Source organism: Chiloscyllium punctatum, chromosome 38 (assembly GCF_047496795.1).
Source record: "Chiloscyllium punctatum isolate Juve2018m chromosome 38, sChiPun1.3, whole genome shotgun sequence".
NCBI lineage: Eukaryota > Metazoa > Chordata > Chondrichthyes > Orectolobiformes > Hemiscylliidae > Chiloscyllium > Chiloscyllium punctatum.
Window position 1 is genome coordinate 46,354,020 of NC_092776.1, and position 18,411 is coordinate 46,372,430.

At 38.6% G+C, this 18,411-nt stretch overlaps 1 protein-coding gene across 1 annotated transcript in view; it reads right to left on the minus strand.

Moving 5' to 3' along the window:
• The window catches only part of pcgf5b (polycomb group ring finger 5b), a 184,769-nt gene that overhangs the window by 73,206 nt on the left and 93,152 nt on the right, over positions 1-18,411 (minus strand). Inside the window, exon 3 of the mRNA XM_072557783.1 lies at positions 14,523-14,619. Coding sequence (XP_072413884.1) covers positions 14,523-14,619 — 97 coding nt within the window. The remainder of the gene's footprint in view (positions 1-14,522; positions 14,620-18,411) is intronic.

Sequence of the window (18,411 nt, forward strand, 5' to 3'; positions counted from 1 at the left end):
CCACAGCGTCCCTACGAAGAGCTTCCCACCTAGATCCACCCTGTTCTCTATCCCTTTATTCCCCATGGCTAACCTACCTAGCCTGCACATCCCTGAACACTATGGACAATTTAGCATAGCCAATTCACCTAACCTGCACATCTTTGGACTATGGAGGAAACTGGAGCACCCGGAGGAAACCCACACAGACACAGGGAGAATGTGCAAACTCCACATAGACAGTTGCCCGAGGCTAGAATCAAACCTGGGTGCCTGGCGCTGTGAGGCAACAGTGCTAACCACTGAGCCACTATGCTGCCCCCCAAGTGAGTTCTGAAAATGACAAAGAATCACAGCTTCCCATAGCCTAGGGGTGTTTGGGTTTCATCGCATTTTATGTTCTCTTATCAGGTTGTCTTCTGGGGAAAGGATGGACAGTCTAGGCTTGTATTCATTGGAGTTTGGAAGAATAAGAAGTGACTTTGTTGAAATATGTAAGATCCTGAGAGATATTGACAGGATGGATGTGGAGAGAATCTTTCCTCTTGCAGAAGAATCTAGAATTATGCAGGGACTGTATAAACATTCATTTATGAAAGAGATTAGGCCATTTTTTTTGTCTCAGAGGGCTATAAGTCTTTGGAAGTTTCTTCTGAGTATTTTTAAGGCACAGGTAAATAAATTCTTTTCGTAAGGTGCAGAAAGATTACTGTATGGTGTAGCAGGCTCGAGGGATTGAATGGCTACTCCTGCTGCTAATTTGTACGTTTTCAACGTAACTCCAACATTCTGGAAAGTAGCTTCTTCAAACTGCATAACGGCTTAAAGTTATTGATCCTCTACCCATGTTGATTTAGAAACGTCTTGGCTTGCCTTGTCCTGCAAGCAGAGATGTACTGTTCAGAAGTTGAACATTTACAAACACAGACACCAAAATGCTCAACATTTATGCCACAGTGTACATTAATAGCTGAACACAAATCATGAAGTTGGATTCTTTTGGAGGTCTGTTATGTTGATTCACCACAACAGATACTAGCAAGACAAATGTTTTAATTTGCTGTCAGAAAGTACAATCTATTGCATAATAAGCGATGTGAAGCTAAGAAAGTGTTGTGAGGCAACTAGGGTGTATTACACAAAGTCTCATTCAAGACGTAAGAGGCTGAATGGAAACTGGTATGTATATTTATTTTTCCATATCTTTTAAAATGAGAACAGCTTGTCATTATAAATTGACAGATTTTCTAATGTTGTCAAAATTCCTTCTCATCTGCTCCTTTTCTAAGTGCACACTGGAGGTGGCAAGGAACTCACTTACTGGTGGTACATATTGAAAAACTGACAGCCCTCTGTTGTTTAACGCGTACTGCAGGTGTACCATATTCCCTTCCCCTCCCTTCCATACATAAATACTAAACTGTTCTCTCTCTTTCACCATTCCCTCTTGCGCAATCCAAACAATTCTCTTTGGCGCATCTAAAGGGCAGCCCCTATTTCACCAATTTTGTATGGCAGCAGCTGAACAGCTACTTTGTAGAATGAAGTATTCATAAAACTCTTGAAAGAAATATAAATTCTTCTTAATCTTGTACTGCAAACTTCTATCATTTTAGTCAATTAGATCCTAGCTGCTGGGGTAATTTGGGCTGGAGGCTTTATGAGGATGCAATGAGGTCAACCCCAGAAGATCCAGCATGATTATCCTTTTGTGTCTTTTGCCATGGCCCCACCAGCTCAGCGGTAAGATCAGAAAATCCATTCTTCCTTAAAACACCGCTAAGCCTCCTAACCTTTATCTTATCTTATCTTAACCTCTATTAAGGGAAAAGAAATTCTTCCTATCTATTTTATCAAGATAAATTTGGTATACTTCAGTCAGGTTCCCTCCCTCAGCCTTTTCTGATGTAAGTATCACAAAGCTAGTTTCTTTTTTCTAAAAGCTGTTCCTTTTCTCAAGCATATTATGTCCTTGGTTTTTTTCAGAGGGGTAATAAACCACTCTCTGTGCCAATTAGTCTGGTTTGGTACAGAGATTTAAAGGTATTGAGAGGCCTTTTTGTTTATATGTAAACCTCAGGCCAAAGTGGTCCTGTTTTAGAAGTGACCTGTATGATGAAAGGTGAATGGTCAGCTCTCTAAGCTGAGCAGTTTATTTCAGTCCAGAACTAGTTGGGAGTTCAAAAGTGAGCTGTGTGGAAACAAACTCTCTCTCTCTCTCTGCCCTCCTAACTTCAACCTGTAAGCATCTGTTCCATTCATTTATACTAGCTTCTAAGGGTGTTTGCTTCTTGGGACTATTGTGTGTATTCGGAACAGTATAATTAAGTCTAGTTTGGATAGACTGAGTTCTGTAGGGGTTCTTTATGGTTCATTGTAATTTTATGAATAAATTTTTGTCTGTTTTTAATCTGATAGTTAACCTCGCTAACTTACTCTGGGTAATTTGCACTGTACACTTACCGAAACAAATTGCAAAGTTATGGTCTGGGCTGCCTGCATAAGAATGTTCTGAGTGGTCTGGCCTAGTCCATAACATAAGGAAAACCATCCCAACCTATGTAGCCTTTCTTCATAGCTGTAAGCTGCTACCTAGGTATTAATCTGGTGAATCTCCTTTGAACCTGCTCTAGTGCAATCACATCATTCCTGTTTGTGGCAACTGAACTGCACATAATCCTCCAGCTGTGGCCTAAAAAATGTCTTATACAGCTTTATTATATTCTCCTTGCACTTGTATTCAATATCTTAACTAATAAAGGCAAGATTCCCACATGCCTTGTTAAACACGTTATCCACTTGTCCTGTTGTCTTCAAGGATCTGTAGACATGCATAAGATCCCTCTGATCCTCTATACTTACTGCTACTCTTCGACAAATGGCTCTTCTCATATCTTTCAGGAGTAAACTTCTTTTGCCATTTCTCTGCCCGTCAGACTAGCCCATCTATATCATCCTATAGCCTAAGGCTTTCCTCCTTGCTGTTTATCATACCAATTTTCATGTCACCAAAAAATTAGCGATCAAGCTTCCTACCTGTCTAGATCATTAATGTGCACTACAAAAGCAAAAGACCCAGCACCAAACCCTCCAGTATGCTTATCGATACAGACAATCAGTTACAAAACCAACCTTCCACTATCACCCTCTGACTTTTGTCACGAAGCCAAATTTGCCAAAAAGCCCTTGTTCCCTTGGCCTCTTATCTTCTTGGCCAGTCATCTATGCAAAACCTTATCAAAAGCCTCCCATTTAGACGACACCCATTGCACTGTCCTCATCCAGATATCTAATCACCTCGGCAAAACCTCAAACAAACCTTTCAAACAAAATCTCCTCCTGACAAAGCCAAGCTGACTACTCTTGATTAATCCTTGCTTCTCCAAATGGAGATTAATTTTGTACTTTAGAACCGTTTCTAATAGCTTTTCTCTCACTGATGTTGTACTCACTGGCCTATAGTTACACGGTTTTTCTCTACAACGCTTCTTGATTCATGTAACCATATTAACTATCCTCTAGCTCCTCAACTATGTCCAGAGAGGATTTGAAAATGAATGTTAGAATCCCCGCTATCTCCTCCCTTACCTCCCACATAAGTCCCCATGTGATGTGGGCCTGGGGAACTCACTAATTTTAATCCTCCCACTCTCCCATCCTCCCACTCAATTATAATTTGTTCCAGTATTTCACAGTCCTCTTCCCTGATTTCTATACCTATATCATTCTTCTCTATCGTGAATACAAATATAAAGCACTCATTTAACGCCTTACCTACATCATCCAGCTCCATGCATAGTTTTTCACTTAAGTACCTAAAAATCTTCAGTTTTCTCTGGTTGGATTCTTGCCCCTAATATACTTAGACAATGCCTTAGGATTTTTCTTTATTTTACCCATCAGTGTTTTTCACAACTCCTCTTCACTTTGTGGGCGGCATGATGGCACAGTGGTTAGCACTGCTGCCTCACAGCACCAGAAACCCGGGTTCAATTCCTGCCTCAGGCGACTGACTGCGTGGAGTTTGCACGTTCTCCCCGTGTCTGCGTGGGTTTCCTCCGGGTGCTCCGGTTTCCTCTCACAGTCCAAAGATGTGCAGGTCAGGTGAATTGGCCATGCTAAATTGCCCCATAGTGTTAGGTAAGGGGTAAATGTAGGGGTAGGGGTATGGGTGGGTTACACTTCGGTGGGTAGGTGTGGACTTGTTGGGCTGAAGGGCCTGTTACCACACTGTAATGTAATGTAATCTAATCTAATCTTTCCGAATTTATTTTCTAAGTAACACCCTGAACTTTCTTTATGCTTCTTCTGGTGCTCTGAGTCCTCAGTATTTACCATAAGCTCCCCTTTCTCCTTGTCAGAGCCTGTAAATTCCTTGATATCCAAGGTTTTCTGGAATTTCTGATCCCACTCTTCACCTTTACATGAACACAAAAGCTCTGCACAGTGTTTTCTTTTTGAAAGAGTCCCACTGCTTTGATGTAGATTTTCCAACAATTTTCTGCTCCCAGTCCATTTAGACAACATCCTGTCCTTTCATATTAAAATTGGCCTTGTCACAATTTAAAACCTTTATTTCTGCTCCATCTTTATCCTTTTCCATGACTACCTTAAAGTTTACCAAATTATGGCTACTATCACTAAAATGCTCTTCCAATGACATTTCTAGTCACCCAGCATCATCCCTTAAAATTAGGTTCAGCACTGCCCCATTGCTTGTCGCAATTTCTAATGTTGCTTAAAAAACTTTTCTGGATACATTTTAAGAATTCCATTACCTTTAAGTCTTTCAGACTTTGTGTCAGTTTATGTTGGGGCATTTGAAAAGCCCTACTATAATTACCTCATTGTTTTTACACCTCTGAAATTTGCCTACATATCTGGTCGTCTTCCCTCCCTGACTGTTTGGGGGTCTACAATCCACTCCCAGTAATGAAAGGGATTGGCGACTTTTTGTTTTTTTTAAGTTTGACCTATATGGACTCAATTGAGAAGCCTTTTCATATGTCATCCCTCTTAATTGCAGTATTAGATTCCATGATCAATAATGCAACATCACCTCCAGATTTTTATTCCTGTGTCTTGCCTGAAGATTCTATATCTCAGAATGTAGAGCTGTGAACCCTATCACTCACTCAGCAATGTCTTTGTGATAGCAAAGATGTTTCATTTCACCATGTGCTAAACAACACTTTCAACTTATCTTACTTGCAAAATTCCTTGCATTAAAATAATTACTGAGTTCTCTTGTGACCTGGCTATATATGCTGTGTGTACTACACTGGCTTGGCTTTTCTTCTCCATTTGTCTGCACATGACCCAAAATTGCATCTCCACTCCATATTCTATTCCCCTGCCAACACCACCACTAGCATTTCATCCCTCCCCGTCATCCTCAACAAAGGACTGGCAATTCCTATAGTTTATCATGCTCTATAATACAAACACCAAATTCATAACAATTGCCCCTGCAACATAAGTGCTGAAATGCTAAGTTGTGAATAGATTCATATCAATTAAGTTTCATAAACAATTGATGAACAGAAAACAGATGGTGGCACTTTAATATACCTATTTATCTACAAACATCTTGCATTGAGCGAACAGCATCTGTCACACTGCAAGGTATCACACATGCAAAGAAGTGTGCCTCACACTTGCACATAATCAGCTCAAAACTTCATCTTCAAAAATAAAACGTACACTCTCTGATTTTGCAAGGCATTGCCATGGAAGACACATGCCTTGACCAACTAGTGTCCACTTGCTGAACAGTCAGCACTTTATTTCGTATATAATATAAATTGGTGTTCCCTTGGAATTTGGTATCCTTGCTTCTGCCCTGATGAGTCTAAGATTACAAGTTCTAACAGCTTGACTCCTTTATTTCATTCATAGTCAAGTCCTGTACTACCAAGCAACTAAATCATCATTCCTTTGCTAATAACATAATATACCTACATCACATGGTTCAGCAGCTCCAGAAGACGACTGCAATGAGGGATGGGAAGTTAATGCCTTGCTAGCAATGCCAACATTCCTTGAATGAATTTTACTGGAGCGTAGGAGGTTGAGGGGTGACCTTATGAAGATTTATGAAGTCATGAGGGCATAGATAAGGTGAATAGCGAAGGTCTTTTCCCTCAGATTGGGGAGTTGAAAACTTGAAGGCATATGTTTAGGATGAGAGGAGAAAGATTTAAAAGGGACCTGAGAGGCAGCTTTTTCAGCATTAATATGCTGTGAAGTACTATGTCAAAGAACCACCTAGTTTATTTTCTGTTTTGCAAGTAAGGACTTTCTCACTCAAGAGTGCTGCAAACCAGTCTAAAATAGCACCAAGACAAAGGAACTTCAATCAGTCTGCAAACCAAGAATCTCAAAAAACAACTGTTCAGCAACCAATATCAGAGGTAATGTTACCCTTCTCTGCAAAGTTCAATCATCCATTCTTCACAAACAATTCAGAGATTGATCAGGTTTTTAAAAAAACTTTACCTTTTGGAACTCACTTCTTACTTCTAAGTTCTGCATACGTGTGTTGCATTATTAATTCTTGTCACACATAGCAATTAATAAACTCTGTATTTTTGTTAATTCAAGATTGCTTGGTTAAATTGGCTCCTCCTAAAATATATGTTAATTTGGGTTTGGCAAAAGTTTGCACAAGGGAAAAATGAAACTGATTGAAACTAAAAAGGAGTGGGTGGATGAAGGAGGGGAGCCAGTTCACCCTGCCTCACCTGGGAGCCTAACAATTTGGATTATGCCGGATAGAACTGTAATGAATTGGGGAACTTCACGGGGCATTGGATTGTAACAAATGTTTATGATGAAGGCAGCAAGAGTTAAGTTTAGGAAGAGTGAAGGTTTCGACAACAGAAACTGCAAAGTGACAAGGTTCACTGGTGGTGTGACTGGGAGTTTGGGAGTAATTGGGCGAAGCTGGGAAAGCAAGGGTACATTATATGTCTTTTCAATTGTCAATTTTATGGAGCTAAATTTCAAAGTTTTGTAGATTGTCATATATGTAGAATATATTTTAAGTAATTAACATTTCTGTGCCTTTTCTAGCATGTAAGAAATAGAGAAGGAAATCTCCAAAGTGGACAAGTTATTTTCTTCCATTCTATTGTTTCTTGGATCACTAACATTGAGGAGCATAGCCTTAGTAATTTGAATGGAATAGCTAACAAATCAAAAACAGACAACTAAATATATCTTCTTTAGCTGACAGATGAAAATAGTGGAGCTCAGTATTATAACGGTTCTACTTGTGGTATTACAAAGATTCACACTTGCTAACTTCAAGACATATTTTGATTCATACATTTTCCGTTACCATGACTATTAAATCAGGGAATCATGCTTGTTCAGTTAGTATTGACAACATTCATAAATATTGGTGAAATGTGAATGTTAGCTTGTGATGCTAACACAATCAAACCAGAAGCAGAAGAACCAGTAACAACAATTCTGCATTTCCATGTTTAAGAACCCTTAATCATTCCAAACCACAGAAAGCTTTTTTTTCTAAAAAAAAACCCTTAGTGGAACAAGCTGCCAAAGAAAATAGTCACAGCCCCATTATTTAGGATCTTCAAGACCCATCTTTAGGTTACTTTTATGTATATGTTGCTCATTCTCAAGAATGCTATTCAGCAGATCATCTGTGGTTTAGTTAAGGCTACCCGTATAAAAGTTGGAAGAATAATTGGTGTTAGTCTGTGATGCCAAAACAAGTAAAACAAACGCACAGGAGGTTAGCCTCACATATGGATTCAGGACTCCTAATGTCTATTTCTCTTTGGGTAAGTCTCATTTTGGAATTTGCAAGTCAAGTCAATGTACTTGTAGAATCTAAAGAATTAAATGTTCTGAAGTAAAGAGTACATGTCATATAAAAGGTATGCATCCACAAAATCAAAGCTGTGATTTGTTTCTAAAGTATGAAAGTATCTACAAAAGAAAGTACTAATTTTCAATTACTAATTTACAAAATGACCACCATAAATCTACAGGTCACAAAAAACTCATACAAGTATATTGGCATTATAATGTCAAGTTGTTTCTAAAAGAAAGAATACTAATTTTCAATTACTCATTTACAAAATGACTACCATAAATCTACAGGTCACAAAGAATTTCCTACAGGTCATTGGCATTATAATGTACCTATTATTATGAAACTAGAAGAAGTGTTAACAATGAAAGCAACTCCAAGTTAAATAACAATAAATAATCATGTCAGACATGCACCGATTAGGCCACCCTGGCACATATTCCAGTTCACTTGTAAGCTCAGAGAATCACTAAACATGCAGAATCACGGTGGAAGGATAAATAGATCTTTAGTGTAAGATATTATTGTACCGAATAATATAGTAAGCAAATATATTATTAACTGTTCTGTTTACTAATTCATTAAATTAAAGTATTATTGAGCCACACATGGCATCCAGCTAAATACACAATGAATCTCAAGCTTGTTGCTCCGCTGTTTTGAGGAATGGTCGGGATGTGGGAAAATCAGACCAGTGAGAATTAGCCTATTGAATTCAGATCAGTCATGCTTTTAACTTGTTTCTGCCAAATCGTGTTAAGTTGAATTAGTACTGTGCAAAAAAAATGCCTACGTTTCTCAAATTAAAATGCTAAATTTGAACTACAGAGTATGATTTTTAAGAAAATGCAGTTAGCAGTTCGAAACAGTTTGCCACCTCAAGTACAGTTATCTATGAGGTTTTTTTTAATTTTTAGATTCAAATTGAGATATAGCTATTATGCCATCATCTATTTTTTGATCTCACATGTTGTGTAAATTGAAAATTTATATATTCTGAATAATTCTAAAGTAGTTTCCATATCAATATTGTATTGAATCCATGACTACCTTAGCTCTTTTACAATAACTGTCTCTTACCACTGGGCTTTAAGTCCACTAAATTATAAATTAAATATCATGTGGATCATGAACCAAGCATGATTTTCATTTCTGAATTCACGGAAGTTCTAACCTGGCTTGTTGAATCTTATAAAGAGCCCCATTAGTTAGCAATTGGGGGGTGCTCAAGAACTGTTTACTGTCCTTCTTTGATCCAACTACTGATATCAATCACCCCTTTGACTCTCCATCTGTGCCAGATAACTATGCTAAATAACTGATAAGATTTTAACTAACATTGAAGCCTGCTTATCTCACTACTCACCACCCCCCCCACCCCACCCCCAATTAGGTGACTATGTTTGATTATATCTTTCCCTCATCCAGTTTTTTCTAATTATGGCTAGCATTTTGATCAATCTGAAGCTTTGAAGCCAATTTTAGTGCTGTTTGCAAGCTTGCATAATAAGTATTAAGAGTTTTTAATGTAACATAAACACAACAATAGAAAGAAGGCATCATTTGCTGTTTCACTGCTCCTTCTGGTTTCCCAAAAAAGCTATCGCCTGTAATTTTGTTTAGATTCCCCTTCCAACTGCTAGCTCTGCTAAAGGAAAGCTTACAACTTTTGGACCACTACTCTTACAACTTTAATCTCAGTGATCTTGATAAGCTTCATTGTTAGCTTAACAATTTTATCCCAAAATGTCTGGCACATTCTTCAGTCTCTGAAGGGTTTCTAGTGCCTGCGATACACATCCCATTTTCACAAAATGTATGCTTCCAAACTTACTCCTACTCTAGGATGAAAAATAATTTGAAAATAAAAAAGGACTAAAACGAGTATGCAAAAATTGCTACATACACCAAATGGGGTAGGGTGCCTACACAAAGTCTGAAGAAAGGTTACACCCAAAATGTCGACTTCTCTACCACCTGATGCTGCCTAGCTTGCTGTATTCTTCCAGCCACCTGCCTGTCTACACAAAGTCTTCGGCAGAAGGTGGGTTCGGTCTTGATAATGGGTCTACTACCGCAACTCACTTGGGAAAATGTGCTGAACCCAAGCTCTACAATTCCTCAGGTTGCTGTAAAAGATAACAATTTAATCAAAATGCATAAAAGTCCCCATTTTACATGATTGGGATCAGGTTAATAGAAAACACTAATCACGTTCTGGCACTTAACATGAATGACCACTTATTACAAATAAACAAGCTATGGTAGCAGAAACTACCGACATATATCATAACTGGTTAAAATTCTAAGCCACTTTTTAAACCCTTACATACATATAGAGACAGTGATATATAATGGCATTGTGGGTGAAGGAAGAAAAGCTGGAGAAACACAGTTCAATAGCACCAGTCCACAGGGCTGAAGATTCAATGAGATGTTCCTTTTGCTCCCCAAGACCTTCTATTCTCCAATATCCTTTTCGCACTCATTCACTTCTTCCAGGATAGCACAGGTCGATTGGTTCACTAATCGTAAATTTTTGAGGTACTGTTTAAAGATAACAGCTTACAGCAACTGATAGGAGTAGGTACATTGGCTTTATTCAGGCTTCAATTACTTTTACTGCAGAGCTGTAGGGACACAGCCTTCCTTTTGCCAGTCCACAGACCTTCTGCCTTTGTATCATTCACGCATATCAGCTGTTCAGTTGGCTAGGAACCACAGATTGTCATCAGGCTAATGCTTTTCAGTATCTACAACAGGTCACATTGCACAAATGCATCAGCAATCTTTTGATAACTGAATCTCACTCTGCGCACACATTCTAGTGCTGCACCATCTTATCCCTCCTCCCTCACTATTTGTAAAGCAATAGTGTAAACACCACACACAATGAGCTTCAGTAACTTGTTTTTGAAAGTGCAGCAATTTCTTCCACAATCCTTTGATTTAAAACAGTCCTATTTCTATTTTAGCCTACAATAAAAAAACAAAGAAAATTAAAAATGTAGTCTTTACAGTTCTTAATATTTAGTTATGTTATTATAAGGTATATGATGATCTCTTCTCAGCCCTCAGGCTGTCTTAAGAATAAGCTCACAGTATTGCTACTAAAATACTCTGATTCACAATTTAGAGATAATCGAGCATCTGGAATATTGATTAACACCTCCCTGGAACAGTCCTTTATATCGTAATGCTGAACTTTTTGCATAACATCAGTTAACCCTATCAGATACTAACTGAATTATATAACACAAAGTTTTGGAATAACCCTCCTTAAACTTCTCCACAACGTCTTCCTTCGCACTGCTCCTTAAATCTATCTCCTTGACCAAATTTTTTATTCTTAACATTATTATTTCCATCTGTGGTTTGGAGTCAATTTTTAGAACATTCCTACGAAGTGCCTTGGGACTTCTTCTTTGGTTTAAAGTACTACCAGTTGTTGTAGTTAGAGCCTGAAGGGCTTAGAGATGGTTTAGTAAAACATTTAAAACATTGCAGAATTCTGATAGATGAACAAGATGATGTTCAGGAGACTGAGAATCAAGAATTGTGGCATTGATAGGGTCGAGAAGGAGGCTATTCAGCCCATTGTGCCTGCACTGGCTCTCAAATAAACATGATTAACCAGTGCCAATTCTATGCTTATCCCCTTGCACTTAACGTTTGTCCAAATAAACATCCAATACCCTCTCGAATTCCTCAACTGAATCTGTCTCCAGCAAGCACTGCATTCTATATCTTAATAACTTGCTGAGTGAAAAAGTTCTTCCTCACTTCACCTTTGCTTCTTTTAGGTGGGAAGTTTCACTGTCTACCCTGTTTGTGATTTTGAAAACCTCTATCAGATTTTCTCTTGCCCGCCTTCTCTCCAAAGAGAACAATCCCAACTTCTTCACTCTATCCGCATACTTGAAGTTCCTTACCCTTGAAGGAATTTCAGTTAAGAGATTGAAGAACTTGGGACTGTTCTGTTTGCTTATTTATATTAAGGATTGATGAAGTGTAAACTCTTTACAACAAGGATGACATTACACAGATATGAACATGATTAAAAGCATGTAACTACTTGAAGATAAGAAAATGCAGGGTCATATGTAAAGACAGAGCAATGAAATTAGTTTTAGATGATTCTAACAAAAAAACTGAAAGAGATATGATGACCCTAACTGGCTTTACTCCATGCTATGAATTTTTGTGATGTTGTTTATCCTCCATATCAATTTATTTTTTCATTATACAAACTTCTTTTTTTTAAAAAGAGAATTGTACCAAAGCTCCACTGAGATTTCTACCCTCAGTGTTCACAACATCCATTCCTATACAAGAAATGAATCAATGCATTTTCACTTCCTCCACATTCTTCAATGGGGCAATAAAAATAATTTCTTTTCAGTTGTACAAATACATGATTTACTCTTCCATAAGTTTCTTATCAAAGCTTGTTGAGCATGTTCATCTAATACCATAGTAACTATCAAACCTCTAAAGGAAATTCCACATCTTATTCATTGCTAAAGCTGCCTTCAAGATATTCACCTCCTGTTTCACACCTAACACTTCAGCTCCCAATGATGACACAACTAATAAAAATTAGCAAAATGCTGTCTATCACCTGAAACATTCCTGAACAGGATACTAAGAAAATGCCTATGTCTGATTCATCTCTCACCTCTGGACTTCAACCACTCTTGTTAAAACCATGGCCATGAAATTGAGTGCACACAGCTTAATACACAGCACTATATTTGCTAGGTTACTGTGTGTTTCAGTGGGGGTGCAAAATCAGGAAAGGTTAGCACAAGCTAAAGCTAGTTTATATTACTTAAAGATAGTCAGCACCTCCAAAGGGTAAATGCACTGTGATTGGTGACAATATTGGAAATTATTCTACAACTGACTCTGAGCTGGAAGATACAGAAGAATGTCACACGATGTGGAGAGCAGGCTACAAGATTTTTCAAAGCTGCAAAGGCAACCTTAATGTTAACGGGGGAGATGTAACACCCTCCACATACACTTTGCTAAGGCGGTGGGGGGAGAGAGCTGAGGACGGTAATACCTGAAAGTCTCCGTTTCCAAGGATCTGGATGCAGTATCACAAGAATTTCAGAATATCAGAGTGTCAAGATCAGTGAATGTAACTCCAATTGCATCAGAAGTCTCATATATATTCAACCTTCTACCCTGCTATGCTTTTGGCTTCCTTGCTGTTATCTGTTTGTCTGCAAGTCTAGACTGTTGCAGCTTATATCGAAATGGTGCGAGCTGAAACTGGGCCTTCTACGGTCTAGTTTTTCGAGGTTGACTCATAAGGTCATCTGCAGTGTCCTCACTGAAAGTTGGCATCCTTCCCCTAGCCACACTGTAGCTAATGAGACAACACTGTGTAGAAAAAAGCAATGGACACAATACTTAAATACCCCAGAGATCCGTACTCAGAATGGCAGTCATGCTGCATAACGAACAACCAATAGTCACCTCAGCTTTTGTCAAGGCAGCACAAGTGAGAGTTGTGAATCTTTAGAATTCGCTATTCCAGAGGGATGGGCATGCATTTTCGTTGCATATATTTAAAGCTGGCTGGAAAAATAGTGGCCCAAAGATCAGCTATGATTGTACTGAATGGTGGAGCAGCCTCTATGGGTTGTACAGTCTTTACTTCTATTTCTATGTTCTTACAAATAAATGTACAATGGCTTGCCACAAATGGAGTCATCATGACTGCTCCCATTATATTGAGCATTAATCTACTTAGTGCTGAGACTGGAATCTCTTTCAGTTGCTGGACACCTCAGTGTTGTCATGTATTTGTAAAGTGACATGCAAGCAATCTATACCACCCTGAATCACGGCGAAGCCTGCAATCCTCATGATGCCGTGTGTGCTCTTCCTTCTCCCTTTCATTACGTAGTCCAGGACGCACATAGGTCACTGTTCCCATGTCTGGGAACAACTGATTTGTACAGATTTTTAAAGTCAGGACAAATAATATCTTGCAGCATATGCCACACTATTCAATGTAAACTTCAGCAACTTTATAACAAACTAGAAACCACCAAACATTTCTATAATCGCAAGGACCAGTGAAAATCTATCAACTGAAACCTGATGCGCCTCCAATAAGTATTCTTGGTGTGTGTGAGTCGAAGTGCTTCTTGCTGCTCCATACAATGGAGAGCTGCTGTTAAATCCACTTCATGTGCAGGCCAATATCATGATCTTATAACTATGTGTACTTTCGGCAGAAGCTAACAGTTTGAGCTCGAAGGATGCAAAATGATGTCCAGCACAGAAGCGCAATACGTGCGCATGCCACAGTGAACAGTTTGGAAGCCACATAGCATATGTGGAGCAGAAAATCTGGGTTCAACAGCACCAGATTTCTTGAGGTTTACATCTCTGTTTCATCAATTCTACCAAACATTTTTGTAGTTTTGTGGTCCCCCTGATACGTGTTCACCAAGTTAAAAACTAAGCTTATTGCAAAATCTCTACAATCTCACATTCTTTCTCAGTTCTTGAAAACTATGAAACATGACGGTCTTTTCTTTCTCATGTAGTCATCAAGCTATTTATCATGTAATCTCTATTGCACTTTGCTTCGTTGTTTTTCAACCTTGGCAAAGTTCCTGATTTCTTGATTTTTAAAAAAAATCTTAGTATCACAGCATATTTTATATATGAGACATACCTTAACATTTCCAAAGGATTAGTTTCATGAACTTGAATTCCACACTTTGGACAGTCATTTGTATCTTCAAAATGTTGAACTATACAACTTTTGCAAACTGAAAAAAAAAGAAAGGCATTTGAACCTACTGTTTATTGAAATAGCAGTTAAAATTGTCTTTCAGTTGAATCATTTCAAACAAATAAATTCTACAAAGTTCTTTCATTTGGACTATCATTTATAATAAATAGACATGTGTCAATGTCTAATTGCTTCGGTGCACTAAATTTAAAGTTCATGTGAAGCTGTAGTTCTTCTGTTTGTCACTCAATTCTCAGCATTATAAATACATCCCTTTATTGGCCAGGAATGACACTGTGTGATCTTATACAACACTTTAGCTTTGTGCAACAGTATTGTTTAATAATTTAAAAAGATACAACACCTCTTTCCAAACAGCAGATCAATATATATCAGAAGAACACATCAAGTATAATTGTATTGTGCAGTATGATTTCTGGTCAGAATTTTCACTGCTTATCAAGCACTTCAATGTTTACTCTTTTACTTTAAAACTTAACCTGTGACATCCTATGGGCTGTTTGGATCTCTCATGACCTGTCAGCAGCTGCAATTGCTCACTTTAAGTTTTCAGCTTCACATACTGTGAAACTGAAAGAAATTTAACATTACAATGATAGCTGTTTAAACTTCATGATTAACTGTATTTGTGCAATACTGATGTTGGACAAGTAAAAAAGAATCAATTTCAAATAAAACTTTATGGATTTCTACTTTCGGTGTGTACCACTTTTCCTGACCCCGTTCTTCATCCACCGCTTTTACTTTATTTCTAACTGTTTACAGTTGATGTGTCATAAAACTCAAAAGGTGGAAATTCATGTATTGATCCTGGAGAGATTCCACTAAAATAAAGGAATCAAATTACTGCGCAGTAGGGCATTAAACACTTTCCTCACTCTTCAATTTTTTAAACCAGCTAACAACATAAAATGAGCATTTCAAACAGGGATTTCTAACTTCCTTCCACTTTTCTATCATTGAGAAAAAAAAGCACAAAAAAGCTGTCACTCCTTAAAACTAATTCGTTAGTAACATGGGATTTTATAGCATTGGCCATTCTACACAGCTTTTAAAAAAAACTATTCATGAAGTCTCGGTCCTCTAGCCTTTCTTTTCTTTGTTTAAAAATATTTATCAATTCCCCTGGCCAATCAAGGCACAGCAGGGAGAGTTGCAGTGGAGGCATGAGTTAGCAGAGCCCTACAGGCACTGGGGGAGCCCTGTATGTCTGAGGCACAAACGTCTTTGTTTGGTCAGGTCTGCCTCTCCTGGTTCCACATGAAATTTTTAAAATATACCTTTCACCCTTTTGCTGGAAGTTCCACAGGTCAACGTGAGCAAAAGCAGGGCTCACAAATTACCTATGATGGAGCAATTGCAAATTCTCCGGTAGCTTGAGACCCTATACAGGTCATCTGGTGTCTTAGAGCAATAGAGGTGTACAGCACAGAAACAGACCCTTTGGTCCAACTCATCCATGCCACCCAGATACTCCAAATAAATCTAGTCCTATCTGCCAGCACTTCGCCTATATTTCTCTAAGCACTTCCTATTTAGATGCTTTTTAAGTATTGTAATTGTACCAGCCTCCAACACTTCCTCTGGTAGCTCATTCCAGCATGCACCACCCTTTGTGTGAAAAAGCTGTCCCTTAGGTCCCTTTTAAATCTTTCCCCTCTTTCTTTTAACCTATGCCGTCTCATTTTGAACACCTCCACCCCAGGGAAATGACCTTATCTATTTACCCTACCTCTTCCCCTCATGATTTTAAAAACCTCTATCAGGTCAGCCCTCAGCCTTCAACGCTCCAGGGAAAACAGCCCCAGACTATTCAAAGTCTCCCTACAGCACAAACTCTCCAACCCTGGAAACGTCCTTGTAAATCTTTTCTGAATCTTTTCAAGTTTCTCAACATCCTTCCGAGAGCAGGGAGACCATAACTGAATGCATTATTCCAAAAGTTGCCTAACCAATGTCCTGTACAGTTGCAACATGGCCTCCCAACTCCATGTAGACTCAATGCACTGACCAATAAAGACAAACATACCATTTGCCTTCTTCACTATCCTGTCTACCTGTGACTCCACTTTCAAGGAACAATGTACCTGCACTCCAAAGTCTGTTTGCGTCATGATAAATGTTGTTTGAACTCTGAGCAGTAGGTGGCTAAATTCTGACATTAGACGCATCTGAAAAGTTATTTTTAATTTGGGCATGTTATAACACAATTCCAGCACAGGTGAGATTTTAACCTTTTAGGCCAGAGCTTCGTAACTACCATTGTACCAAAAGCCTCTAATAGGACTTATCTTAATGCGAATGTACATCAATGAACTAGGGGAGTCTTGTGCAGTAAAAAGTAAAGGTAAAGTCACCATATTCCCAGGGTGAGAGTGAAGCTGAGAAGGTGGGACCTTCATTGTAATCTCAACTAGTGCAGGAATTGAACTCATGCTGTTAGCAACTCTCTGCATCACAAACTAACTGTCCAGCCAATTTAGCTAACGAACGCTCTCTCTGGCTAAAATGTTCTGGGTTCAAGTCGTGCCCGCCGCAATGGTGTGTGATAAAATGTCCAAACAGGTTGATTAAAAATATTATTTTCAAATTGACTGACTCAGATACACCTCAGCTGCCTGGAATTAAAACAGTAACAAGCCAGTATCGTGTAGAGGTTTTGGAGAGGGTGCAAATGACATTTACCGATGTGTTGTCTGGATTGGTGTATATTAGCTATAAAGACAGATTGGACAAACTTTAGTTTCGGAGACTGAGGGGCAACCTGATATAAGTGTATAATGTTTATGAGGGGCATGGAAAAGGTGGATAGGGAAAGAGGGAAACTTTAAAGGAGGTGAGCGAGGCACTTTTTACACAGAGGGTGATAGGTGTCTGGAACACACTGCTAGGGCAAGGTGGTAGAAGCAGATACAACAGCAAAGTTTGAGGTATTTTAGACAGATACGTGAACAGGCAGAGAATAAAGGGCTACAGACTATGTGCAGGCAGATAGGATTAGTTAATGTCATCACGGTCAGCATAGACATTGTGGGTCGAAAGGCCTGTTCCTGTACTCCTAATAGAGAATAGATATTGCTCTGTTTCAACTCCCATTGTACCTGGATTTTGCTGGATGAAAGGAGTTAAAATCCTTCCAAACAGTAGGTATCATTTGATCAGCTTGATAGCTTTTGTTTATAATTGATGAGAAACAATAAAACAGGATCACCTGGATACAAAATTGCAAAATAATTGAAACAAAACTCAATGGGAAGGCTTTCTGTGTACTTCATGGCTCGGTGAGTGCTCATATTAGGTTTAATTCTATGGGTTGAATTTTATCAGAATTCAACCAAGTGTTAATCTTGTTGAATTTCATAAAGGGTTTCTCTTTGTTAGCTCTGGTGAGACTTCTCATTCTCTAAAACGTACATCACTACCTCAGCACCTTGCATCTATGGCAACCTGCTTTTCCTGACTTCACTCTCATTGCAAGTGGAAGTACTGCCTATGATTACAAGTGCCACCTTTAAACTCAGCTATACCATGTGAAGTGCTGCCAGCTCTTCACCATGCACATTGTAGGAGAGGAACTAAAACCAAATGGGCAGTATAGTTGGGAACAATTGACACTTTTTGCAAATTTAAGTGCATGTTCACTAATCTATTGCTATTTAAGAACCAATCTATGCAGGTTACCCATCCTTCACCTCATTTCATCTTAGAAGCCTATACATGGGAGTGCTGCTATTGTCCCAACACCCAGAGTAGCTTAAAGTTTAATCATGCTAACAACTGATGCACTGTCCTTCTGTCAAAGCCTGAG